This window comes from Seriola dumerili, unplaced genomic scaffold, assembly GCF_002260705.1.
Source record: "Seriola dumerili isolate Sdu_G_001 unplaced genomic scaffold, Sdu_1.0 BDQW01000302.1, whole genome shotgun sequence".
Taxonomy (NCBI): domain Eukaryota; kingdom Metazoa; phylum Chordata; class Actinopteri; order Carangiformes; family Carangidae; genus Seriola; species Seriola dumerili.
Window position 1 is genome coordinate 254,091 of NW_019174557.1, and position 26,900 is coordinate 280,990.

At 40.6% G+C, this 26,900-nt stretch overlaps 1 protein-coding gene across 1 annotated transcript in view; it reads left to right on the top strand.

Moving 5' to 3' along the window:
- Positions 1 to 25,380, top strand: part of LOC111231519 (multiple PDZ domain protein-like) — a 38,496-nt gene extending 13,116 nt beyond the window's left edge. Inside the window, 23 exon segments of the mRNA XM_022758637.1 lie at positions 353 to 520; positions 2,460 to 2,583; positions 4,833 to 5,031; positions 8,824 to 9,147; positions 10,824 to 11,024; positions 11,637 to 11,814; positions 12,863 to 12,973; positions 13,406 to 13,471; positions 13,961 to 14,036; positions 15,773 to 15,981; positions 16,359 to 16,450; positions 16,564 to 16,693; positions 16,880 to 16,972; positions 17,606 to 17,680; positions 17,785 to 18,129; positions 18,397 to 18,480; positions 19,031 to 19,224; positions 20,733 to 20,880; positions 21,957 to 22,083; positions 22,786 to 22,886; positions 23,490 to 23,590; positions 24,275 to 24,398; positions 25,234 to 25,380. Of these exon segments, the coding sequence (XP_022614358.1) occupies positions 353 to 520; positions 2,460 to 2,583; positions 4,833 to 5,031; positions 8,824 to 9,147; positions 10,824 to 11,024; positions 11,637 to 11,814; positions 12,863 to 12,973; positions 13,406 to 13,471; positions 13,961 to 14,036; positions 15,773 to 15,981; positions 16,359 to 16,450; positions 16,564 to 16,693; positions 16,880 to 16,972; positions 17,606 to 17,680; positions 17,785 to 18,129; positions 18,397 to 18,480; positions 19,031 to 19,224; positions 20,733 to 20,880; positions 21,957 to 22,083; positions 22,786 to 22,886; positions 23,490 to 23,590; positions 24,275 to 24,398; positions 25,234 to 25,380 (3,417 nt within the window).
- Positions 25,381 to 26,900: the final 1,520 nt, after the last annotated feature.

Consider the following 26,900-nt stretch of genomic DNA (forward strand, 5'->3'; position numbering starts at 1 on the left):
TAATATTATATCCACAGTTCTACAAGATAATTACATAAATGTGTTTTTTTCTTTAGCGCACTCACTGTATTTCTTCTCCCTTTTGTTTTGGACTGTGGCTTAGTAACAAGGAAAAGAGAATCCAGTTACAGGCCGTCTGAATTTTTAATGCAGCTGAGAGATGAACACAATGCTCGACCACAGTACAGATGGAGAGAGAAGGGGAGAGGAGTAGAGGGTGTCTAATTTACAGTCACCTTCTTTAGCCTGTTTGCTCCCATGTGAATTTGCTCAACTTTGAAACACACAGCGTTTTTTTTTTTTTTTTTTTCCAAACTCTGTAATTTCAACTTTGACATTTTTATACCCTCAGCTGGAACTGTGCGGCGGCTTAACGCCCATCTCAGAGAGGAGCACGCGGGCTTCCTGCGATGACACCGACAGCCACACTCAGGTCAGCCTGCTAGCTGAGGCAGCCGAGGCTAGCAACACTTTCAACTCTGAGGACAACAGCGTCATCCAGCCGTATTACACAACAACGGTATGTCAGACAACACAACATTAGCATCAGTCACAAAAAACTATTTGTATCACTGGACAGTTCTTTGGACACACTTTCTGCTCACTTTCTTTGCCCTTTACTCTCCTGTGGTGCACAGGGGGACTAAAGGGCAACGTTTGTTTCTTACAGTTGGCCTGACAAACACATCAACAGCAGAATTTGTGCTATACTGTCGCATTGTAAAACCATGCATAAAAGTCAGTTTATTGTATTTTTTTACAGCAGCAGTTTTATGTGCTTACTGGGAATATAGATTTATAGATAAATAGAATTGTCATAATTGTCAAAATGTCCAAAATGTGTAACAGTATGTTGGATAATCATGCGCAACCATATAACAGGATTTTTGTTGTTGAGTGTTTTGTGATGCTTTAGGCTCAGCTGGAAAAAATTTTTGCAGGGACAGTTACAATAACACTGCAACACTTTGAATCTCGTAGTCCATTGCTCATTACCATGCAAACCCGAGATTCTGTGGGTAGCCATTTTAACTGCTCCAAAGGAGATTACCATGATGGTGTGTGTTCTCTCTGTTCACGTTCTATAATGGGGAGCTTAGAGTCGGCTGTATCAGTATCACTGGGTCAGGTATAGAGAAAGTGCTCAGTGTCAGAGACGTGTTCCTCCATTGTGGCCTCAACTCAATCCTATTGAGGCAGCCTTTTGTACTCGCTTTTGCTTAATTACCAACAATTGCCTCTCAATGAAAAGTGCTTACTGCTTGCACGGCACAGCACTGGCACCTGGTCTAACACAAGGACACGCAATTTTGCCACACTGTCTCTCACACGTACACACACACACACACACACACACACAAAGAGACTCAGAGCAGCAAGTGTCAGAGTGTTCTCATCAAAGACAGGCTTGTTGCAAAGGTAGCTTCAGAAATTCAGTGCTGCTTGTACTTTCTGTGAAGGTTCAAAGAAGATTTCCTTGTTGCCCTTCTTCTTTGTGAAGTGCCCGGGGGACCAAGGAAGTCTACCCTTCTGCATGTTTTACATCTCAGAATTATTCCAAAAGGTCTCCATCCTGGGAGTTAATCGTTGTTTGATTTTCTTCTTCTTTTTTTTTTGTCATACCAGATAGTTTTTTAAAACTTTATGACTTCTATGTCATGTGTACCAAAGCCTATGAGGTGTGAAATCTGCAGTTGTCCATCATTATTGCTGCTCCTACATAGCCCTATTTATTTTGTTTACAAGACACCACCCTTGACTTTTTAACAATGCTAGCATCTATAGGGATGGCAATGTCAGTCAGTGGGTTGGTTGGTCCAGCACTTTGGTCCAGACTGAAATATCTCAACAAACACTGGATGAACTGCCATCAGTTCTTGTGCAAACATTCACGGTCAACAAAGAATGACTCCTACTGACTTCGGTTGATCCTCTGACTTTTCCTCTAGTGCCACCATGAGGTTAACATTTGTGGTTCAGAGTGAAATATCTTATCATGAAAAATTCTGCAGATTTTTAAGGTCTAGAGAATAAATTCTCATATCTTTTCAAAGTCAAAGTTTTCACTTAATCAGTCAAATATAATATATTAATAATATCTACTCAATAGATTGGCACTAAATCGAGCATAGGCATTTGTGGTCCCCAGGGGATGAATTGTAATAATTAATCTCCTGGCCTTGCTGTTAGCGCCATTGTCAGGTCAAACTTGACGTTTGTCCAGTGCTTTGGTTTCTGACCTATTGGCCTCATCCTCACTTTTGTCTTTACTGCTGATTAGCACGTTCACATGTTAGCATGCTAAACTAAGATGGTGAACATGCTAAGTGTAATATCTGCTAAACATCAACACCACTGTGCCTAAGTATGGCCTCACATAGATATACTCTTGTTTGATGTATTTGTTACTCCACCTCCATGCTCATACTCACCCATGCCCTCTATTGTCTCTCTCTTAGGAAAGCCAGCTGCGTAATCGCTTCAGCATCATGGAAGACGACGATAGGCAGCAAGTCCCGCCTCCACCTCCACGCACCAGCTTTGAGAGGACAATCACTGTTGTCCGGGGTAACCGTAGCCTTGGTATGTTCTCCGTCTTTCTCATGGTGATGATGTCTTGGTGTGTGTACGTCGCTGGCATGGCAATAATCACGCTAATAGGCGGTGGTGATGACGACTGCCCTGAAGAAGAGTGGTGAAGGGGTGTGCTCCTCATACTTGAGAGAGGAGATGATCACTGTGTGTGTCTGTGTGCGTGTGTGTGTGTGCGTGTGTGAATGTGTGTGTGTGTGTGTGTGTGTGTGTGTGTGTGTGTGTGTGTGTGTGTGTGTGCGTGTGTGTGTGTGTGTGTGTGTGTGTGTGTGTGTGTGTGTGTGTGTGTGTGTGTGTGTGTGTGTGTGTGTGTGTGTGTGTGTGTGCGTGCATGTGTGAATGTGTGTGCTGGTAAAGGAGGGACTAGTAAGGGAGTGCATCAATGATCAAATGTGAAAATAATATAAATAAGCAATATTGAAACCCATGAGTATTAAATTTGAATGTTGATCAATCTAATACTCCAATGTACTTGACAGTACTTTGTCTTAACTGCTCCGATATTAAGTCCAGTGTTTGGCTACTCAGACATGACAGGGAGCAAATAACAAGGTGTAGCGGAGGGCACTCCTGCACTTTCATCTAAGGGCACTATGCAAAACATAATGAAACAAACTCATTTACATTCCGGAAACATGCTCTAATAAGGCATCACACTGCTTGTGTGTGTGCGCGTGTGAGTGTGTGTGTGAAAGTTTGAAATGATGTACATTTTTATAGATAGAGGAAATTCAAGGTCATAACCAACAGTCTGTGTGTCACTGCATTCTTTGGTTTTCATTTGTTTTAAATATTGTAGCTTGTATTGCTGAGATATTAATGTAGCATAGTTTTCTGGAAATCCAAATGTGGAGGGTTTACAGATTTTATGTGATTTTGGTTTTGTAAATTTAAATATACTTGAAGCAAAAGTTTCAAAATGGGCAGAGTTACCATCTGTATCTGTAAGGCTTAAATATGGGGGATTTTTTAATGAGCAATAGTATTGTAGTACAATATTTATTTGTACTACTTTACCTTCTTCCAATGATTAGGTGCCATGTACAATTCTATCTATTACATAACTATGACTTTATGCCCATTTTTGGAGATGAGACATGTACTGTATGTGCAGTGAATGGTTGGTTTGTATTACAATGACTGTATGGCTTTTAGAGCAGGTTGTCAAAGGAAAAGGTTTGATAGACTCAAATGAGGTCTTTTTCTCTTGCCTTGCTCGTCAATACCACGAATATATAAACAGCCTAATTAGAAGTCTTTGCTTGTTCTTGAATGGTGTGAACCTGTTGCACTTAAGTTTATAGTATACTAAAGATGTTTTGTTGAGGTCAAAACAAATAGATTTTCATATAGAAATTTCCATGTTGGGAATTGACCATAAATTATTTAAACGTTTTTGCAACAGATGTAATGGTGTGTCATAGTATTTCAACACATTTGGATTGATTTGAATGAGACATTCAACATAATCCTCTCTTGTCTTTGAAATGTGTGTCTTCTGTTTGTCCTGTCAGTAGCTGTGTCTCCAGTTGATTGTATTCCAGGCACTATGATTGTATTGTAATTTGAATGTAATACCAAAAAACAATAAACTATTTATTTGATCAAAAAATAAGCACAAAGTCATTTCTTTGACCAACTTCAAATTATGTACGACCATAGTGTTGTGGATGTGCGTAGTTGTTAGACAGCAGCGTAGTACGCAGGCACCATAGGCCAGACTACACACATTAGCCTTCCCTCTCTGCAGTGTGTGTATGTGTGTGCATGAGGTGTGCGTGTGATGCTTGATTTACCTGCTTCTGCCTGTTTGCGTTAATGAAGTGTTTGTGTAATCCGCCTAACATCCAATTTGATAAAGCCAAAGTCAGGTGTTTGTACGACTGGCATGTGTTACCCTTCTAGTCACCTGTGCCCTGTGCCCTCTGTGGGTGTGAGTGTGTGTGATTCTGTGTATGTGTGTGTGTGTGTGCGCACCTTATGTGAGTGTGACTGTGAGGGATGATGCTGTGTAAATGTCAAGCATGTGTAGCCATGTTTGTGTGCTAATCTGCCTAGTGTCTGTCTTGATTATGCTGATTATGCCACTGTCAGGTGTTTGTTTGGGCGACTGTGTGTCTGTCTGGCATGGATTCAAAGCAGCCTTAGCCAACCCTCCACTCACCTGTGCTTGTGTGTGTGTGTGTGTGTGTTTGTGTGTGTGTGTGTGTGTGTGTGTGTACACGTGTGCGTGTTGGCAGGGATGTCGGTGAGTGCAATCAAGGACGGCTCAGGCATGCTGGTGCGCAGTGTGGTCCAGGGGGGCTCTGTTAGCCAGGATGGCAGGCTAGGGGTGGGGGACGCCATCTTGGCCATCAACGGAGAACCTACCTCCAACCTGACCAACGCCAAGGCCAGGGCCTTGCTTCGCAGACACTCTGTCATAGGGCCAGAAATGAGGTGAGGAGCCAGTCACTGTCCAACAGCATTACAAAATGTAGAGAGTCTTGTTCTGCACTGAAAAAGGAACGTGCTCCTTACTGTTACATCATGGTGTAGGTTGCTCACGATAGCTCTTAAGGGTATTTTAAAGTTTTCTCACTCCACATCATTGAAATCCCTCTGGATCACCTGTTCTCAGTGATCCTCAATCTGAATCTAAAAGCACTGGGTGGCTGGATGTGCAGCACTGTGTGCGTCATCCTCTTGACTGTTGCTCAAGTGCTGCTTGAAACTTCACATTTTTAATTGTTGTAGACCTTTGGCTCCGATGCACAACATGTCATCATCATCTAGTACAGTTACAGCAGTACATGTAATTATGACAGTGGCAGGACAGAAGATGGTTTGTTTTTTTGGTTTTGTTTTATGCTTTTTTGTTTTGTTTTTTAGCGACCAAAAAAAAAAAAAATGTTAACAGAATTATTCTACGTAGTTTTTATTGTATGCAGTGATGCTACTAGATGTGATGTTACTATCAGAATATCTGTGAAAAAGGAAAGGACCCTGCACATCCCCACGGGTGTTTTCACTTATTCTTCCTCATTAGACCTCTGCACAGGTTGAAGTTGGATTTACATAAGGTGACCAAACTGCTCTAACTGATAAGAATAATACAGGTGTCACAGAACTCACGGGAGGATCAGGGAGATCAAATCAAGCACACTCTGTACACATCCGCACAGTCCTTAGAAGGAGTCTAATCAGGCATGACTTGTTCAATTGAATGTCTCTTTAATTTGCTTAAGCAAAGCAAACAAAAAATTGGCTTCCAATATAAAACTCTACATCTTTACAAACAAAGCAGTGTCTAAATAATGAATTCAAATTCATTCATTCATAATCGGCCCTATTTTAAATATTTCCCTATATTTCATATTTAGTTCCCCATATTTATTTGTGCCTGTTAAAATTTCCTCTTTGGAGAAGCCAGTCTTGATGCAATATTAAAAAAAAGTATCAATAAGCCATCACAGGAAGTGAACTACTTTCAAAAGCAATTAGAAGAACAGATTTGATTGGCCATGAAGCTTCCTTATACCAACTGGTTATATACTCACTAATAATACCAATAGGGTTTTACAACTCATTTCCAACTGTGTCACAGATGTGCTGCATCCCTGGAGGTAGATATATTGAATTTTATTGATACATTTTTAATATAAAATAACATACTTTTGAAATTATTCTCTTTTATGTATGTAAGCTGCATATAAAACCCAGAACTGCATAATACTCGAACACAACCTGTGGCTACACATGGCTGTACCATTTACCTGCTGTCACTAGGTCCCGCAAACATGAATTGTATAAATTATAATGTAGCTGATATTGTGACGCTAAAATATAACATGCAATTAGTATCCTGACTTGTAAATTCTGGGGTTGCATAAAACTTCTGCACCTGGAAATTGGTTTAGTGGCCGGAGAAGATTGAAAAAACAAGATTCCACTGAGTTCTTTAGCACAGTTATTTATATTACATTCATATACACTTTCCCTCATGTCATAGTTCAAACACGTCTTTCCTTGAGAAAGGAAAAATTCAGAGTTAGTAGTTGAGAGAGAATGTAGAAAGCTCCTCTGGGAATGCAGAGAACAATCAACCACAAGAGGAAAAAAAAGTAATTGAATACTGCTCACATTTTCTAGATCTACCCATGCAGATCTTGACAGTCTGTGTGACTCGAATGAGTGAGTATATGTCCGTCATGAATATAAGCATGTGCCGTCCGCAGTCACAAACATGACTTTTCACTGCATCACCACCTATAAATGATCTTGTCTCACTTTGGATCTCCATTACCACCTTGTTTTTGACGCTTCAGTCGTAGTTGACTGAGGCGCTGCAGTCATGTTAAATTAGATTAGATGATGAAATTTTAAAGATTGCCTGAGGGGAAATTGGGTAAATTATTACTTGTTCTAACATCAGCAGTTATGGCTCCACATTGACAATGCTTGTTTGGCTGACTGGAGCTGTGCCCCACCTCCACCACCCTGCTGCCTTGCAAAACACCACTCACTCTTTTTTTCGCAGCCTCTGTTCGCCGCCCCCCAACGCTGCCGCCGCCCCCAGCATCCCTCCTCTCTCTTCCTGCTTTTACAGACACACACACACACACACACACACACACACACACACACACACACACACACACACACACACACACACAGTCTTTCAATGGTCTAACCTCCAAAAACACCTTTTTCCTGCTATGGGAAATATCTCTGAATAATTCATCACTCATCTCACCTTGAACAGTGCGCTTCTGAATAAAAGAGAGTTTTAAAGAGCCTCTCATAGATGTACACACAATACACACACGGATGAACACTCACGCACACCCTCTATCACATGCGCACTCGCACGCACACACGAAACGCTCACCCGCTCACACTGCGTCCTCCTGACAGCACTGCAGACAAACTAACAGAGAGTGGAGGCAGATGAGTTGCTTTGGCAGCCTCAGAATAAGACAGACATAGTGGGGTGAGGGCTTGTCACTATCAAACTGCCTCTGTTGAGACAAGACAGGCTGTCCACATGGCTCAGTCACAACAGCTTAGCGTGGAAGACCTCCATATTCAATCTGCCACCATGGGTACAGAGAAATTGGCTCTTTCAGCGGATTCAAACAGCATGTCTACTGGTAGCTTCACACAAGAATGGAAGTGGGAGGGGGCGGGCTTTAATGATGTCCTTGACACTTAAGTTAAATGACATCCATAACTTAGATGAGGGGCCTATTCCAAACACATTTTTTCGTTTTAAATGTTTCGGAGATGCTTCAGAGAATAGAAATGTCTTGAATCAGGAATGCATCTATTGTAATGACATTAAAATACACATTCTGTCACCCATTTTCTTTCTACTTTTCATTATGTGCCAATGGAAGTTACAAGCAATGCTTGATGGAATGGGGCACATCTATAATTTTAGAGCACTTAAAAAAAAAGGTGTGATATGTAAGACAACAGCAGCCTCGGTAAACGCTAGTAAACTAATAAACAAATTGATTGTTAGTCGCAAAGCAATTACTAATGATTTTTCGACTTGTTAACATAATTACATCACTTCAGGGATCCAGCTTTCCCCTCTCTTATTCAGTGGTGCATGGTTATTATGGTGAAGGACTGTTTAATGTTTAATTTACATTTACTCATTTTGCAGATGCTTTTATCCAAAGCGACTTACAGGTGAAGTTAGGTTACACCTAACTAACAAACAGATGAACAGATAGAGCTTAAAGCAACATTTCAGCATTATGGGAAATCTGCTCACCTGCTTTCTTATCAAGAGTTAGAGTATAGCCTACCACTCTCACTCAACCTCATGGTGACAACAAGAAGTCACTGTGCCCGGTCAAGAAACTGTCTGTTATAATCCACCAGAAATGCTGGCTTTAGCTTCATATTCACTGTACATATAGTACATGGCCTCAATGGTTTTTATCTAACTCTTGATAAGGGACATGAATATAAGTGTTTTCCAAAATGTCAAACTATTCCTTTAAATCATAATATTCCATTATTCTCTATCATCCATCTGTCATATATAGAAACCATTTACTAAGTGCCATGTCATTTGTCTCGTTCCTTGTCATCCTATTAGTCTTTGTTTAGTGCTGAAAGTGAAAATGAATGTGGAGCTGTGAAAACGCACTAATGAGAAAACTTAAGTCTTATTAATATTTCACATCTTTTCACCCCACCCTCCGCATTTCTTTTCCCACATTCCCCTACCCTCAGTATAAGCTACGTCCCAGCCCATCAGGTGGATGAGCACCGTACACGTCTGTGTTTGCCCCCTCTGGCATCCATCTCAGCAGACAGCGCTTCCTCCTCACCCACCCCAACAACACCTTCTCCAGAACCTGCATCGGCCCCAGCCAGATCCCCCGGTCCAGTCAGAGCTCCGGCTCTGACTCCAGCTCCAACCGCCCTCAAACCCTCTGCCTCAGTCAAATTTAAAGCTGCAGCTCCAGATCCAGCAGTCACAGTTAGAGCCTCTGCTTCGTTCAAAGCTCCATTCAAAGGCCCAGCCATAGTTCCCACCATCACCCCAGACCCAAGGTAACGTAAGATCCAGAGTTATCAGCCCATTATTTATGGTCACCTAATCCTTACTCAGGCCCCAGAGTGCAAGATAAAGCCGTCTCAGGGTTTATTAGACTTCAAGGCTCCGGCTTTATTACATGTTGATATGTTTGCGGCAAAGAATTCAGAGTATGAAGCTTTACATTCTGAGTTCTTTAATGTGTTAAGCTAGGCTTTTGATTTTTATAGCAGCCAGGATATTATTACTGTAACACATCACACATTTCAGCAGATTAAGTCACACTAATGATCTGAGTTTTTATCTGATACTTTAATTAACCGTATCCACAGGGAAACAATGTGTTTCAGTTTGCAACCAGCTCAGTGTGCGTCTCTTCCAGTCCGTATTTTCTCCTCTCCATTCTTCTCTGTGGTAAAAGGCAAAAGCTTCTGTGAATGTTGAATCTCTGAGTTATATTTAGCTGTTCACTTATGGATCTCAGTGCTGACTGTCAGCGAAAATGAATTGTTTCGCTTCTGTCTGTCCCTGCCTTCGCTCCATCTTCGTATCTCTGCCTTTCTCCTCCCTCCCTCACTCCCATTTCTCTCTGCAGCCTTTTCTTCACTCTTATCTTTCAATACATTGTCTTTGTCGCTTTCTCTGCGAGACTCCTCTCTTGACTCTTTGTGTCTACATCTGTCTCTCATCTCTCTCTCCCTCAGTCATCTTGCTCTGGTCGTTTTCTCTTTACCTCATTTTCCCTCTCCTCCCTGCCTGGGTCCTATCCCTCTCTCCTGGCCGCTCTCTTTCAGCCCTGGTGGAACCATTTGTTCTGCCCTCTTCTGTAACTTAACTGGCTATAGGCTCCTGCTGCGTAGATAGCACCACTATCACTCACCTCCATGGGCTTATTACAGCCCTCTACCGTTAAACATATTCATGAAAAATTCTCCTCTTCTCTGCCTCTTTCTTGCACACCTACACACACACATACAGCATATATATACAGAGATACTGTATATATATATATATATATATATATGTGTGTGTGTGTGTGTGTGTGTGTCTTTGTGTGTGTGTTAACACTCCTTTACTGTGACCTCCCTGGCAGAAAATGTGTATTTTCAGGGCAATTTGCACCAAAAGCAGTGTATCTTCTCAAGGCCCACCAATGTAACTCACTATTGGCAATGTGTCATAGTGTGTCAGGACTTGAAAAAATAACAAAGAATGCCAAGATACCTTGTTATCTACAGCACTTCTGCTGGTGTGATCTAGTCCAATGCTATTTAACTCTCAGATTGAGGGCTGTGATGAATAATGATTATTTTTACTTAAATTCTTGTCACAATTTTCCAGAGCTGAAGCTGCTGCTGCGGATGTTTTGTTTTGACCAACCAACACTCGTTGTACAATGACACAAAACAGAGATAAGCAGCAAATCCACACATTAGCAGCTGGAACAAGAGAATGAGTGGTATAAATGTGTGGTAGTTGATTTAAACAGTAAATTCTCCATCTGTCAGAGACTTTTTTATCAGTTACAGATTATTATTTGAGCAGTAAAGATAACCTTTATGCATGTTTTTTTTAGTAAAACTAAAATATAAAAAAATCTAATTTAGAGGATAGACAATGGAGTATCAGGTTTCCATTCAGCGTCACATATTAATGCCATTTTATTTCTGCTTGCATGTTTATTCACCATCAGTTGGCAGATTCCAAAATCTCTACCTCACATGAATAAAAGAGCAGGAAAAGAAGATGGAATCACTGTGGAAGAGAAAAAGGACACGATTAGTGCAGATGGGAAAGTACCAAAGCTGGAGGTGGAGATAAAGGTGGATGGTAAAGAGGAGGGCGATGGCGAGCTCTATCCTCACACCACCGTGTCTTGGGATCAACCTAGAAGGTTTGTGAATCAGTGGTAGTAGCCAGTAACAATGTCTTTTCTTGTCGTTAGATTTTATTCAGATTCTGCATTTTCAGCCTCTTTTCAAAACTCTGCCCATGATGCCCTTTATCCTCTCTGTGCCAGAGAAGGCTTAACAAAATCCTAGTGTGTTCGGGTTATGTTCACAGCAGGACTAGAGCGGCGCAGCGCCCATGCAACCAGCTCCTATTTCTTAAGCCCAGAAAAAGTGACAACTTTCCCAACCTGTATTTAACGCATTTATGACTGCATCCTGCTTGGATAAATCACTTAAGCTGCGCTGCATGCAAAGACCAGCTTTTGTGCGTCTCTCCCTGGCAGGTATAATATTCTATTGTTTCGACTTAATCTCTGAAACTCTATCCGCAGTCCTAAGCAGCGGATAGAGGAAGACTGAGAATGAAAAAAAATAGCAAACCTATTGGATTAATTCTGCTTCTTGTGCATTTTTGCAGTAATGTTTCAGACCAAGTAGGTCCTCATCAGGCATACAGAAGGCTTGAATTCATCGTCACTGTACCCGCACTGAAAGAAGGATTTTCAGCTCCACAATATGCGTGGATGTTCCTTGTATCCTGCTTTGTGTTTCAGTGTGCAGCTGACTCGAGCACCAGGCCAGTCCCTGGGTATCAGCATAATGGGAGGCAGAGGCATGGGACGGAGACTGAGCAGTGGAGAGATGATGAGGGGAGTCTTCATCAAGCACATCAGCCCCGACAGCCCGGCAGCACATAATGGCACCCTCCGGACTGGAGACAGGATACTGGAGGTGTGTGTGTGTGTGTGTGTGTGTGTGTGTGTGTGTGTGTGTGTGTGTGTGTGTGCGTGTGTTTGGGTCGGACTGTGTGTGTGTGTGTGTGTGTGTGTGTGTTGCAGAGACAAGAGAAAGAGACACTCTTATTGGAAATTACAGGAAACAAGTGTGTGTGTGTGTGTGTGTGTGTGTGTGTGTGTGTGTGTGTGTGTATACGAGTGTCTTGAGGCAGAGAGGGGATTGTGTGTGTTTGCTGCATGAGCATGCGCACACACACTGTACGCCTGTGCTGTAATCTGGTATTGTCCGTGGTCTCTTGTATTGAAAGATGATGATTTGATGATAATATGATAATGATAATGAACAACTCTGTTTTCTAAATAACAAGAAAATGTTATTCACTCCAATCCATTATCTACTCTAAGTCTAAGGTTCAAGGTTCAGTTTGTCATTATACAATACAGGATTCCAGAATGAAATGCAGTTGTAGCCTCCTACATGCTACACACAGAACATTTTGTAAGTCTAACAAAGAAACAGAATAAACACTACAAGGTGTGAGTGTGCACTGCTGAAGGCAAGCATACTAAGTGAAAATAAAAATGGGAAAATAGTAGAATGAGAAAAAAACTTATAAAATAAATAATTATCTACAGTATATACTGACACATATTCCCACTTATTTTATTAGACCACTAGACAATTATCTTTAATCATACAATAATTGCCAACCCTCTGAGGTTTTGCCGTATTGCGTGTACAAAAGTAGCCTTTTTTTTTTGGTATATTTGGTTGAATTATTGCAGACTATGTTGCAAAGGAATGAACTGGACTGCTTTAAAGCAATCTGGGATTTACATGTTTGAAATATTGCAATTCCTTGATTTTACAGGTTTCAGTGATTAGCCTAAAACAACATTTTTATCTCATTTTATTTCTATTAACAGGTTCTTAATTTCATTCACATAAATGTGGAAGATTTTACCCTTATTGCAAAAGCCTATTAGACACATATCCAATAATGTCATGTCCAATAACTGCTGTGTGTGTTGACTTGGCCAAGGTGTGTGGTGTGGACTTAAGAGATGCCAGCCATGAGCAGGCAGTGGAGGCCATTCGCAGGGCTGGAGATACTGTGGACTTCCTGGTCCAATCCGGACAACACAGACCTCAGGTATTGCATTTTGGAAAATAGCCAAAAAAAAAAAAAAAAAAGACACATTTCTACTGGCTTGGATTGCATTCTGCAGTGTATATGCAGGTACGTTATGCATACATTACATTGTGTAGCATTTGAGTCTCTTGGGGCCCCCGAGATTCTTGCACAGTGAATCTCAATACTCAGCATCTGCAAAGAGAGGGTGCAGTGTATATTCTATTGGACAACTCCATCAGAAGTTTCAGCAGTGCTGTGCGTGGGAGTTTGTAGCATTACAATATAATATCCTCTGGACACAGAGCATACTGAACAAAATTATCTTTGTCTGAAAATTTATCTGGTATCATATAACTTATCATATGGGATGCCGCATTTGAAGCATCCGTGTTCCACAGTCATATAGATAATATTCATCTGCCTACTCTGCATTTTGTGTTTCGCCCACAGTCTCCTATGCTCACCAACCATGAAAGACTGACTCCAACACCACAGTCCAACTCACACAGCAGCAAGGTAACACTCACCAGCCTTGATCTATTGATAGTTTTTCACTACTTTTCTTGTATAGATATTGATATACACTTAAATATAAACTGTAAACTGGCCTACAGAGTCAAAAAGAAGTAGCTACTTCTTTTCTGTTTTAAAGTTCATGACCTGTACTTTAGACCTCATTGGAACACATGACAAGCTGAGAAGTCATTTTCCCTGTTTCTGTTACTCATGTTTTACTGTGTGTGGCTCTAGTGTATAGAGAACATTATATATACACTATATATATATATATGTATGTATATATATACACACACACACACACATATATATATATATATAATATACAAAAACATATACATATATACATATATATAGTGTTGAGTCATTAACGCCTACATGGTATTCCACAAAGAATGAAGGAGCTTTAAAGGGTTTTTTGAGAGCTAGATTTGTATTTTGGTGATGATGCATGGAGGACTATATCTGTGTTTCCCCTCGTGATCGTAGGAAGCAGAGTCTCTCAGTGGTCTATTCCTTAGTCTCTCCCCTACAAACCCCTTCACTCCCACCCCCTTTAAGGTTGGTACATTGTTTGTGCATGTATGTGTGTTATCATGGGTCTTAAAAAGCAGCCTTGCATTAGCATTTGCACTAAGCCAACTTCCAAAAACTTAATTAACGTGCATATTTGTAGATAGAACCCTTGTAGTTCAAAGTCCCTTGCAGCTACCTTGTTTGTTTAAGCCCTTTGTTTTTCTCTTTGATGGAGATGCGTAACTCTCTAAATAGACAGTGCATTCTTTTGAAGTTATTTTTCCATGCACTTGTAAGTTGGTTGCAAAATAATGCATGATTCTGGTCATCTTTCATGTTATTTTTAGCTGACATTAAAACTGTGTTCATTAATTCATTCTGTTCGTCAGTTTTTCTCACTACTACATCAAGCACACTGAACAAGCCTCAGGGGTAGTCCAACTCATGCCTGAAGGACCCCTGAGGCGTCTCCAACTCTGCCTGTTCAATAATGCAAAACTTCTCCCAAGGTACCTTCGCCAGCATCAGATAGAAAGGATCGGAGAAGCCCCATAATTGTAACAACACCAATCACAGCAGCAGCTGAGGATGAGGGCGACAATGGCAGGAGTAAGTCTGCATCATAAAGACGTCACACAGGGATCCACCAACACCCTCAGGAATAGGAACTGTGTGGTGATTTTAACATAGTGGTCACAGTCACACAGTGCAGGTCACGTGATGCCCTCTGGCCCAGAATGACTTAGTGCTATGCAGAGCAAGAAAAAAAACAGTAATTCAATGATAAAATGTCATGAGTCACACATTTTATTATCACTATTTAAAGGGTCCTTATTTGAAAGTCACCAAGAGCCATATGAGCAAATTATTTCCATGCTATTCACATGTGAAGCTAGTTGCCTAGGCCCAGACTTCAATGTGCATGCATTTTTGGCCAAGAACACAAAAGCTGATAAAACTTTTTTCCTATAAAGTATGTTCTGGGAGAGTAACTTTCATTTGTATGAATGTTTTCAGACGATAACTGAGACTTTTAGCTTCTTCTTTGGCACAAAACAAAAAAAGAAAAACATTCTTGCTCACTGCACTAATGAAAGGTGCGTTGAGGAGTTCTCTTGTAAACAAAGTTTTGTTTGTATTCAGTGTTACTCATCAAAAGGCATTGGGTGTATCCTTGAGGTCTAACAAATGTGTTGAACACACTTTGTTTCCGTCTTCATAAAACATTTGCAAAACCAATTTCTCTTCAGACTTTGAAAACTGCATTGTTCATCATCATTCACTGCTTTTGTCGACGTACATGTTACGACCTCCTGTGGAGCAGTGGAGGAGAGACGCCATTGGCAGGAATGTATAACGTATCATGCGGACGCATGAGAACAAACAAAATAGGGACCCAATGTATAAAAACAATGATCCCTAGCACCACTAGTGGCCAAAAACTCCACAAGGTACCTCTAATGGAGTCTGTGTGAGTCATTCAAATGTTTGGGTGCATATGCAACAGTATAACACACAAATATAGACATGCACTTATGCACAACTACTCCCACAAACACACACATTATTTGTGGCACAAGCATGCACACACAAACCATATAGTCGTACTATATATGTGCATTATAGAGAAACACAGTCATCCTTCACCTTTCCATCAACATGACGGACATCATCCCTTCCAGACAGTTTGCTGCAACACACACGCGCACACACACACACACACAAGCTCCTCTAGGGTACCCATCATATCCTCTTCCTAACAGCCTCTTGTTTGTTAACTCCTAGAAAAGATGCTTCAGCGCTATGGCAGCCTGTCTGGGAAGCTTCATATGATTGAACTGGAGAAGGATCCTGCGGCTCACGGCCTGGGAATCAGTCTCTCGGGGGACAAGGATGGCTCTAGGGCCCGCATGAGTGTCTATGTGGCGGATATAGACCCTGAAGGTCCTGCTGGTTTAGATGGGAGGATACAGGTTGGAGACGAGCTATTGGAGGTAAGGAGGAGAGTGAATGGGAGAAGTAAAAGAAGGGCCAGGAAAGGTTGGAGTCCTGGAGAGAGACAAAATACCAGAGTCAAAATTGAGAGCAGCAAAAGGAGAGCACTGGGTGGTGGGTAGAAGGCATGGATGAGTAGAGAGCACTGAGTACCTGCACAGTAGATTTATCAGACAAATTACCATTTGAAGAATGGTTGGTCTTGAGCTGGATTCTTGCAATGAGCAAGAATAGATAGAGATGAGATAGAGATGAGGAGGAAAATCGAGGGAGAGGACAAGGTGAGAGGAGGAGGGGGAGAGAGATGAAGATGTCAGAAAAGCAGATTAATGTGGATATGAGTGGGACCGAGAAAAGATTGTTATTTTTCCTCTAGATCAACGGCCAGATCTTGTACGGTCGCAGTCACCAAAATGCCTCCACCATCATTAATAACGCTCCGTCTAAAGTCAAGATCATTCTCATCAGGTAATATGCAGTGATTTTCCTTGTGGCCATTTTTTCCCACATTTTTTTACTAAACTGGATGTAGGTGTTGACCAGCTTGAGGATAATGACAGGTTCCCGTGTTGTTTTACTAGGAATAAGGCAGCTCTGAGTCAAAAGGCTCAGGGATCCAGAACAGAGCGTGAGGACACAGTCGACTCCAGGAGAGACTCAGCAGAGCATGGAGGATTATCCACAGACATCCACCAAATCATCCTACCGCAGGTACAATACCTTCAGCACATCTTGGCATTAACCTCCAGCGGCACAGTTCAAGCAACCGACTGAGTTGTAACAGAATCTTATTGTATTGTAGTCTTTTATACAAGGCTGCTGTTAGCTTCAGTAATTTTTGGTAAGACTTGATAGTTATAGCTTGTTGTCTGCTTTCTTTGTCACGTCTCCCTATAGGATCATGTAGGTCTCGGCCTCTGCCTGGTAGAGGATGACTCTAAGGATGGAGTGGTCGTCAGGTCACTGATCCAGCACGGCACTGCTAGTAAGGTGTGGCATCATCAGTAGCATTACCACAGTTAGCTATGTCTTCTTCACCATGAATATGTTGGCTTTTATAAGGATTCAATTTCATGACATAGCCTGTATATGATAACACAACCATTTCAGTATCATTTGTTCGTCTCTTACTTAAATGTGCGTGTAATTAACTTTACTTTGTCAACTACATACTTTTTATCAGTGGTGGTGACAGAAGTATTCTATAGGCAACAGCATAGTCACTGTCAGAGTATTACATAATGTTATTGTATTATTATTACTTACGGTGTAAGCAGCTTTTACTGTTTTAGCCAGTTAAGGTGAAGCTAATATGAGCTATTTTATCTGTTGTTAGGTAGTTTAATCTACAACAATGCATCGTATTTTAAAAGTTGGTCATATGTTTTATATGAAAGATCTTGATCTTGAAAGTAATCAGTAACTATATGTGTAAAATCTAGTAAGTAAAAAGTACAGTATTTGACTCTGAGTAGAAGTATAAAGTAGCATAAAATAGACATTCTCAAGTAAACTACCTCAATGTACTTAGTGTGTGTTTGTGTGTTTGATTTTTAATCTAACTACACTTTCATAAATTTTGCTTCATTTCCACTTTTTCTTGATGTTTCTGTCTGTGTGCAGGATGGCAGAATAAAGCCTGGAGACAGAATCATAGCAGTGGGTGATGAGCATGTGGCCGGTCTGCAAGTGGACAAGGTACAAACACACACACACACACACATACACACACACACACAATATGCACTTCAAGGTCTTCCTGATTTAATGATTTATGACTCGCCTCTTGTCTCCGTATTCAGGTGTCCTGTTTGATCCTCAAACACCGGGTCACTGTCAAGCTCTCCATCAGCCGTTCCAAGCAGCTCTCCTCCTCTTCCACTCTACCTCTCCCTACGTCTCATTCCTATCCCTGCTCTGTTGCTCCTGCATCCTCCCTAACCCTCCCTGTTTCCTCCTGCTACTCTTCATCCCTCAATACCATTCAGACCTCTCCCGCAGGTCGGTCTGATTGGCTAGGATCTGCGCCCACAACTTCTGACCCCCTGAGCTGCCCAGTTGTAGCTGGCAGGGAAACCATGATGGAGATCTGTAAAGGAAATGTAGGCCTGGGCCTCAGCATTGTAGGAGGATGTGACACTCTGCTGGTATGACACTAACACTAAAAGGGACATTTGCTGTTTTTGTTAATGGAAAGCCTAGCCAAAGATCAAACTCATAATTTTATCAATCACTCATTTATTTATTTGCTATTTTATCATATTTTCAGTATTTCTTCCAGCCTTTTATCTGGTAGTATAAAGCATTGAAGTGTGTAGTGTTTTGAAATATTAAGTATGTCAAGGCTGATTGGGCTTAGCTTGATTGTACTGTAGGTCCCTGTAATAATGAGAGTTTTCTGATTTTTCCACCAGGGGGCAGTAGTAATCCATGAAGTAAATGATGGAGGAGCAGCACAGAGAGACGGAAGATTGCAGGCTGGAGACCAGATATTAGAGGTATTAAGAGGAAAACACTAACCTTTTATTGTTATGTCATAAAAAAATAATGTAACTCTAATAGTATTTCTCTATCTTGTTTTCTGTTTTTTTCAACCCAGCAACACAGAACTATTTTTGTGGGCACATGACTAAAAGAAAACATTTTATTTGTCTGCTTATTTTGTCGCATCATATTTAACAATTTGTTATTTAATTTTGGCATATCAAATATTTATATAAAACTTTGGAAATCTCATTTCTTTATTTATATTGACAACCAATGTGTCAACCAATTTTAAACTGTCAAGATTTTCTGAAACCAATCAAGTGGCAGTTTCAGAAATACAAGCTTAAGACAATGAAATGCTGAAATGATGACAAAAGCAACAAAATCTGCATGCTCAAGACAAATCATGCACATCATCAGGAAGAAGAAAAAAAAAATCAATGACTCAAAGCAATAGCATGCTTGTAGGCTGATGCTATCGCCCTCAGTGCAGCTGTTAACCACGCCAAAGAACTCCTTGTCATTGCTTTCTGCTGTGTGTGATTTCTCACCTCCTCCCAGGTCAATGGAATAGACCTGCGGCAGGCCACTCACGATGAGGCTATTGGCGTGCTGCGGCTCACCACCCGGCGTGTTCGCCTGTGTGTCTTCAGGCACCAGGAGACCTACAGGGAGGAGGACCTGTGGGACGTCTTCACTGTGGAGCTCAGACCTCGTCCTGGAGAGGGGCTGGGGCTCACCACCGTGGGGAAGAGGTACGATCGTGGTGCTCTTTGACAAATGAGAAACCTTGTTTTATTCACAGCAGGAATACATGCCTGGCCAAATGTACTGTAACTAAAGGTTTCATTAGACATGGGACATTGTAGTTCAAAACCTAGGTGTCGCAAAGCCAAACTATAACTTTACATACGTGTGAATGAATAAATAATAGTCAGAGGTTTCAGTTTCAGAGCCCTGATGATGAGAAAAAACAGCATCTAGGTCAGCTTTAGGAGCTTAACAGCAATGAGGATATGCCTGGCAACTGTAAGTCAAACCAGTGGAGGAGGTTGATGATGACATCAACAAGCAGCACTGTATTTTGAATTATACTGGAAACACAACACCTGTCAGCTCTTGCACCTTGTGAAGATGAGAAATAGGTGAGAAATAAAGTGGGCCATGCATTTATTTAATCATTCCACTATTCAAGGAAATGATTCAGCAAATGCGTGGTCTATTTCTGACCTCAGATTCACTCAGAATCTGCTTTTTGTCAGTAAGTTGACATTAGTTGGTGAATTAGTTGAACTCTGCAGTTTCCAGAAGGAGGCAATGTCTTTATAGGTGGAATTTTTTTCAGCCAACCCAATATCAAGTTGACTTGAGCAGGAATGGTTCATGATAATGTTGGAGTGAAAAAGAACGCGCCCATCTTCTGTCAATTGGTTGGTTAAAGGCTAATCGATGTAATTTTTATATACACCTATTAATAAAACTTCTTGAAGCAAGTCTGGTTCACTATGGCCTTTCCAGACCTAACACATATTTGTAGGCTGAATGTGTGAGTTGAACTTAACCACAGTCTTCCCACTAATGTAAAAAGAGTCTGGACTCGCTGTTGTGGACAGATGCATGCAATGTAAGATGGAGGCCATCTTATGTGGACTAATTAAATTATTATTGTTTATTTATTATTATTTATCTATCTATCTATGATCAAAAATAACTATGAGCCTCTGTGTCTCTATTCTACGTTGTTTGTCTTGTTGATGTAGCATCACTTGGTATCATTTACTTTCATAAATATAGTACCGCTCTTTCATTAATTGACAGTTTAAGAGAGAAAAACAAATTTGAACCATACTTGAAGTCAGTTCAAGTCTTTTGTTGAGCACTCAACTCTTTGGTAATGTCAATACTGTAAAGTTAAACTCGACTGCTCTCGAGCTGCGAGGCCTTTACCAAGTTAGAGATCAGGGGCTGTGCAGCAACAGGGATCATTATTGTTAAAACGAGGTGACAGACACATACTGTAATGAAATCACACACCATTACAGCATCCAATAATCAGCATAAAGGTTATACAGCCAGGCTATCACTGTCACACTGCACAGAGGACACATTATTTCTAAAGAGTTAAGATGCAGATTTTCATGCAGGTTCATGTATCTGCACAAACAAGTGTGACGTTATGCAAAGCAGCAGGCTTACGGCTCATATAATTTATTTTATGAGCGTGGAACCGACGCAGTTTTTGACCTCTGTTTTCTTCCAACAGCAATGACACGGGCATCTTTGTGTCAGATATCATCAGAGGAGGCGTAGCAGATTCAGATGGCAGATTGTTGCTAGGTGACCAGATTCTGTCAATCAATGGAGAGGATGTCCGTGCAGCGTCACAGGAACATGCACAGAAGCTCCTACAGGTCTCACACATTCTCACTTACACATACAAAAAAGGCTATAAACGAATTAGAAGTGGGTTATAAATGTCTTTATGGATTCATCATCATACGTGCCATATGTCGCCTTGCTCTCAGAGTTGCAGTGGAGTGGTGCACCTGGAGGTGGCTCGTTTCAAAGCTGGGGTGCAGTACTCACACGGGAGCCAGGTAAACTGTTTCTCTTGGTTGTCTTTGTCAAACCAGTGACAGGAAAGAAAACAAAAAAAAATCAGATGTTGAATTAACCTGATGTGATTTAGGTATGATTTGCAATGTATTCATAGAGTCCAAACTCCGTTAAATTAACTCACTCACTTTAACGTACTCTGCAGTTCAACTATTACTTTAATGCACAATTTTAACAATAGTGCTTTGTGAACCTAGGAGTACTTTAAGTTGTGTTTTATCCAGAGCGAAGACTCTGACTGTTCCACCCTGACCCCATCAAGTGGATGTGACGCTGCCCTCGGCCACCAGAGGGAGACAGATAACAAAACAGGGAGCTGTAGTGAGTGGCAATTCATGTTCAAGAGTATTGTTTCAAAGCAAAAGAAATACATCCTGCTTGTTATTAAGATTAAAATCATAAAGTCTTATCTTTCAAATGGTCAACAATTTACTGAGTGGAAAAAATGATGATGATGATGTGAGTTGATTATGCAAACATGTATGTCTTTCTCCTCCCACAGCAATTCAAGACTTCCCTAACATCAGAAAAGTCATAATGCAAAAGGTAGTGCATAAAATCTTGTAATTGTGTTTATTAACAATTTTAACATGCAATGTGTCACTTTAGTGCCCCATAGTGTCTTGGAGAAATTGCATATGTAGATGTGTATTCTCAGTTAATTAGAATTTGGTTGTGACCCCTTAGAGCTTTTGTTCTCATATATGTGTGTGTGTGTGTGTGTGTGTGTGTGTGTGTGTGTGTGTGTGTGTGTGTGTGTGTGTGTGTGTGTGTGTGTGCGCGCGTGCGAGTGCGTGTGTGTGTATGTGTGTCCCATGTGATTCACTGTTATTGTCTAACAGAATCTATAATGTGTGTGTTATCACGACAGGGTCCATGTGACTCCCTGGGCATCTGTGTGGCAGGAGGAGTGGGCAGTCCCCATGGCAACGTACCTCTTTTTATTGCTACCATGGATACCAATGGACTGGCTGCCAAAACACAGCAATTACAGGTGGGTAGTGCCCATCTATATGTGTCTGTGTATACAGTGTGTATTATGTATTCATCACAGTTTGACTAATTATTTTAGGGTTAAGACTTGGCTTTAGGGTTAAATGTAAAATTATGACGAGGTTAGGTTAGCTTAAGTTAGGTAAGGTTAGCTTAGGTTAGGTTTGGTTTGACAAAAATGAGGTAAAGCCTCACACCCTCTCAGGTGTGATGTATATTTATTGGGATAAATACCAACATTTAGGCAAACCTGTCTTTGTCATGGTTTAAAAATGCATTTTATATGCCATGTATAGGGGTTGCAATATTAAACTGAGCCCACATAATCTATTTGGAAATACCAAGCAATACCGTACTGTATAATTAAATTATAGACATACAAACCATACAGTATATAGTAGCTACATGGATTCAAAAATCATGAATAAATATGGTATATATTGAAACATGCCAACAGCAGATTCGGACAAATTGCCTATTAAAAGACCCAAACAACAAAGGAAAAACAGAAAAGAAAACAGGACACTTCATGAAAAACATCCTAAAAGTAAAAAATGCTAGATTAAGCTTAGGGTAAATCTTGAGGTAGGCATATAGTGGTTATAGTTTATGGTTAGAATAAACTTCCTTGGAGTTACTTTAACTCAATACAGTTTCCTCATAAGTATAGAAGTAGAAGTTTGTGTTTTTGTGTGTCCATTAGACAGGAGACAAGATTCTCAGTATCAATGATGTGTCCACGGAGGGAATGACTCATGTCCACGCCGGAGCCCTCCTGAAGAACGCCACCGGAACCATCAGTCTGCAGGTAATGTCGCAGTGAGAAATGCAGCTGCTCATCTATAAAGCCCGTGCGGCGCTACGTTACTGTGCGATAACATCAGCAAGTTTTATTTCAGTGTTGCCATGTGACCATAACCTGCTTCCTCTCGGTCATTTCCACTTTTGTCAAAGTCACAGAGACATCATTTTATAGGCATACAACTCAAACATCAAGTTTTTAACAAGGAGCTGAAATGAGATAGTGTATAGTTTCAGCCGTCGCCTCATTATCAGTATTTTGTTTGTGAGCACTACACTGTAATTTCAAGACAATTGCATGTCTGACACTGATTTTAAACTGTTTGTTTTCATGTTAATAAGCTTCTGGGAAGATTGTGAGGAACCGGGTGTCGGTTGTTCTTGACAAGTGCATTGTGTGTTAAAAAAAAATCTAAAGTTTTTATGTTTTATAATTACTCCCACTGTATTAACATTAGGACAGGCATGACCAGGTTATTGCAGCAATAGGATATCATACTATCGTCCAACTATTTCATTGCTAATTGAGTTCATTTAAGGTTCTAAAAAAATATATGTTTATCTCCATATTTACACATTCTTTTGTCATGTCTATCTCTCGTGTATTTAGGTCGCAGCAGGTTCTGGTGGGTGCAGCACACAGGACCACAGTGTCCATGCCCGGTCATCAGGCCAACCCAGCAGCCTGCCCTGCTTTCACAACAACCTCTGGTAATAATCAGTTTGCTGTCAAGTCTCCTGCTGTTGTGCTTTATGATCTTAGTTTGGCTCCCTCCTGGTTTATTCACTGAATAAGGACAAAGGCAAACCCCTCGGTTCCCTTGACAATAGTGAGGAAGTGCAGCCACTGCGTGACAAGCATTGGGATGAATGTACTTTTGGCCAGAATGAGCTTAAGTGTTTTTATGTTCTGTGATTTGGTTTGTTTTCAATTGATTGTTTTCAGGTAATTTCACATTTCTGTTTCACTTAAGGGTTTTTGGCAGCTTATTGAACTGAATAATACATTTGAAAATACTATAAAACTCTAGAATCTGATCTGGTAACTGGCATTTTAATGTCATTCAGGAGGCATCATTATATCAGTCTTAAGTCTGCTGCAACCCTTTGTGCAAAACAGGCAACCCAATAGAGGTCTCAACCCTGAGGTTGTGAAACTGTGCTCTCGAGTATTGCAGTCTCGCTCTGAAAAGGTGTCAAAAATAATTCTGGGATTCGTCACATTTAACCACACAGCACATTAGAAATTCACCTGTCTTTCCTCACATGTTGTCTGCCCTAGTGAGATGAGATACTTCACATACATTCACACAAACACACAGCAAATTTGCAGTGTGGAGCTGGTGCAACACGCAGAGCAACACACCTCCATTGTTTTGCATTCTATTCCCACAGTGCTCGCATGTATAAGACCATCACTCTGGAGAGAGGCTCCTCAGGCCTGGGTTTCAGCATCGTAGGAGGGTTCGGCAGCCCTCACGGAGACCTGCCGATCTACATCAAAACTGTCTTCAACAAGGTGAGAGAACGTCCTCCAGGGAGAAATCTTTCATGGGGATCCTGGTTCAGAAATCTAATCTCAGCACAGCTTTGTGTTCAGTTACACTGACACTTTCAAGTCATAAACTGCCAAGGGCTTAAGGTTTGAAACAACGGATATACTATGACAATATAGCAATATAGCAATTGTGGCTATTACTACTGCTTTTTACTGAAGTTTATTGAATGAAAAAATCAAAAAGGACTGACAAGCAGCTGTTCCTCAAAAATATAAAACCTGACGTGATCCGACTGTGAGAATAAAGTGATGAAAAGACGATGGTGATAATGATGACGATGGTGACGGTCAACAGAAAATATATTGGAGCTCTACCAAATCCCTTTGTCCAAATCTCCCACCGCCACCCAAGTGAGCAGGTAAAATAAGGGGAAACCACACCCATGTGTCAATCAACGGAAGTGACGCAATATGTGCAGCCCAAGCAAATATAAACATAAGCAAAAACATATTTTGGCTCCTACAAATAATAATAGTAGAACTTAGTCTCCTTAGTCTCTTTTAACCTGCAAAAAGAATGTTGTAAGATGAGTTATTTCACCTCTAATACAACTGCAATAAGGCTATATGATTATCTTATTAAATATCTAGGAAGGATCGTCTGAGTTACATATTAAACTTATATAGTCAAGCATTTTATTTTAATCTGACAGCTGTTGGCACTGACATTATTTGTCACATATTGCAGTATACTGTTGTTATCTTCTATCTACACCTCTCATATGTGTCGTTGAGTCGGTGTGAACAGTTTTTGATCTGGTGATCGTGGTGATACGCGTGTCTTTGTGCTCTGCAGGGGGCGGCCATAGAAGACGGCAGGCTGAAACGTGGAGATCAGATCATTGCAGTGAATGGACACTGCCTGGAGGGTGTGACCCACGCAGAAGCTGTGGACATCCTCAAGAAGACCAAGGGGAGCGTAGTCCTCACCGTTCTCTCCTGAGACATGGTTCATTTTGTCCCATTTAGTTTATGTTTGATTATTATGGCAAAGTAGCCCTCAGGTGATGTCAGCTACTTCCTGTAGAAACTGCTTCACAAACACCTGAGAGGGCAAATAAGGATAGTTAAAGTGATGTAGTTTTGTTTAGAATCATAAGCAGAGTAGATACTGTGAGTGTCAATTTATCTGCATTTAGTTTAGGGAAGCTACCTCTAACTGCAGCGCGGTTGTGTTTAAATGCACACAATATTCCTGATATAAACTCATATTCCTGTGAAGGTGTTATTTGAAATAATGTGTTAATGTTATGAATCTTCATACAGCAATGATGAATATTTCCGCATTTTTTATATTACCATGGAAGCGACGTTCATAGAAATCAAAGCACCAAAAGCAGATCATAAAGAAGCCAACATCACAGTGTCCCAACTAATGATGATATATTGTGTCTTAATTACCCTGTTCAAGGTATTTGTAATACACTTATGCATTGATATGCATCATTTCACATGTAAACACACTCATGAATAAATCACCATCCACAAACCACTGAATCAGCCGACAAATGAATGCAATAGAAACATCTGACATGTGACATGTTTTACTGCTGTCTCCTGACTTGTGTTCGCTCAGAGCTAATTACTGTGATAAACTCCTAAGGCCCACTACATGCCAAGTGCTTCTGCCAATCTTTTATATGGCAATAAGGTTTTAGGATAATTGCTTTGTGTAAGACTGTTTTACTTTTATTCCTCATTCTCATATTCTAATAATTAAAAATGTGTCCTAATTCCTTGACTTATCAGTGTATTAAATGACGTGTATGATTAGCGATTAGAACCACCTTGTGTGAAGGAGTTAGAACAGAAAAGAAACTCATTTTGCTACATCTGTTAAAAGCAGCTGCTAATTCCAGTTACTTTAAATGTCAGCTCCAGGAGTAACTGATTTGTTATTATTTATTTATTATTTATTTATTACTGTTTTCATAATCTTAAATTTTATCAGTTGTTTTTTTGGACTTTAATGGAGTATTGTTAGAGCATAAAGTGCAATCTTTATTTAGAAACCTTCTCATAACTGTTTTATATGATTTTATATATACTGTGATATTTACATTTTCTTCACTGTCATTTATTTTATTTCATTTATGTGAGTAGTCCTCAGAGCCACCACACACACACACACACACACACACACACACACACACACACACACACACACACACACACACACACACACACACACACACACACACAAGCACACCTGAGTGTTTGCATTGTGTAGCATTGTATAATTGAATGTACTGTGAGTGATCCTATTAAATGGTCATTTGTTAGAGTTGTTGTATCCGAAATTGGAATTCCATGATTCTGTTTACTGACTTGCCAGATGTACATCTGCATGAAATGTCATAGTGAGACAAGCGTTCACCTTAAAGATGGTTATATTTTAATGATGAATGACAACAACCTAGGAATCTTTCCTGTTTTCTGATACTCTGTGCCGTCTCTGTGAAT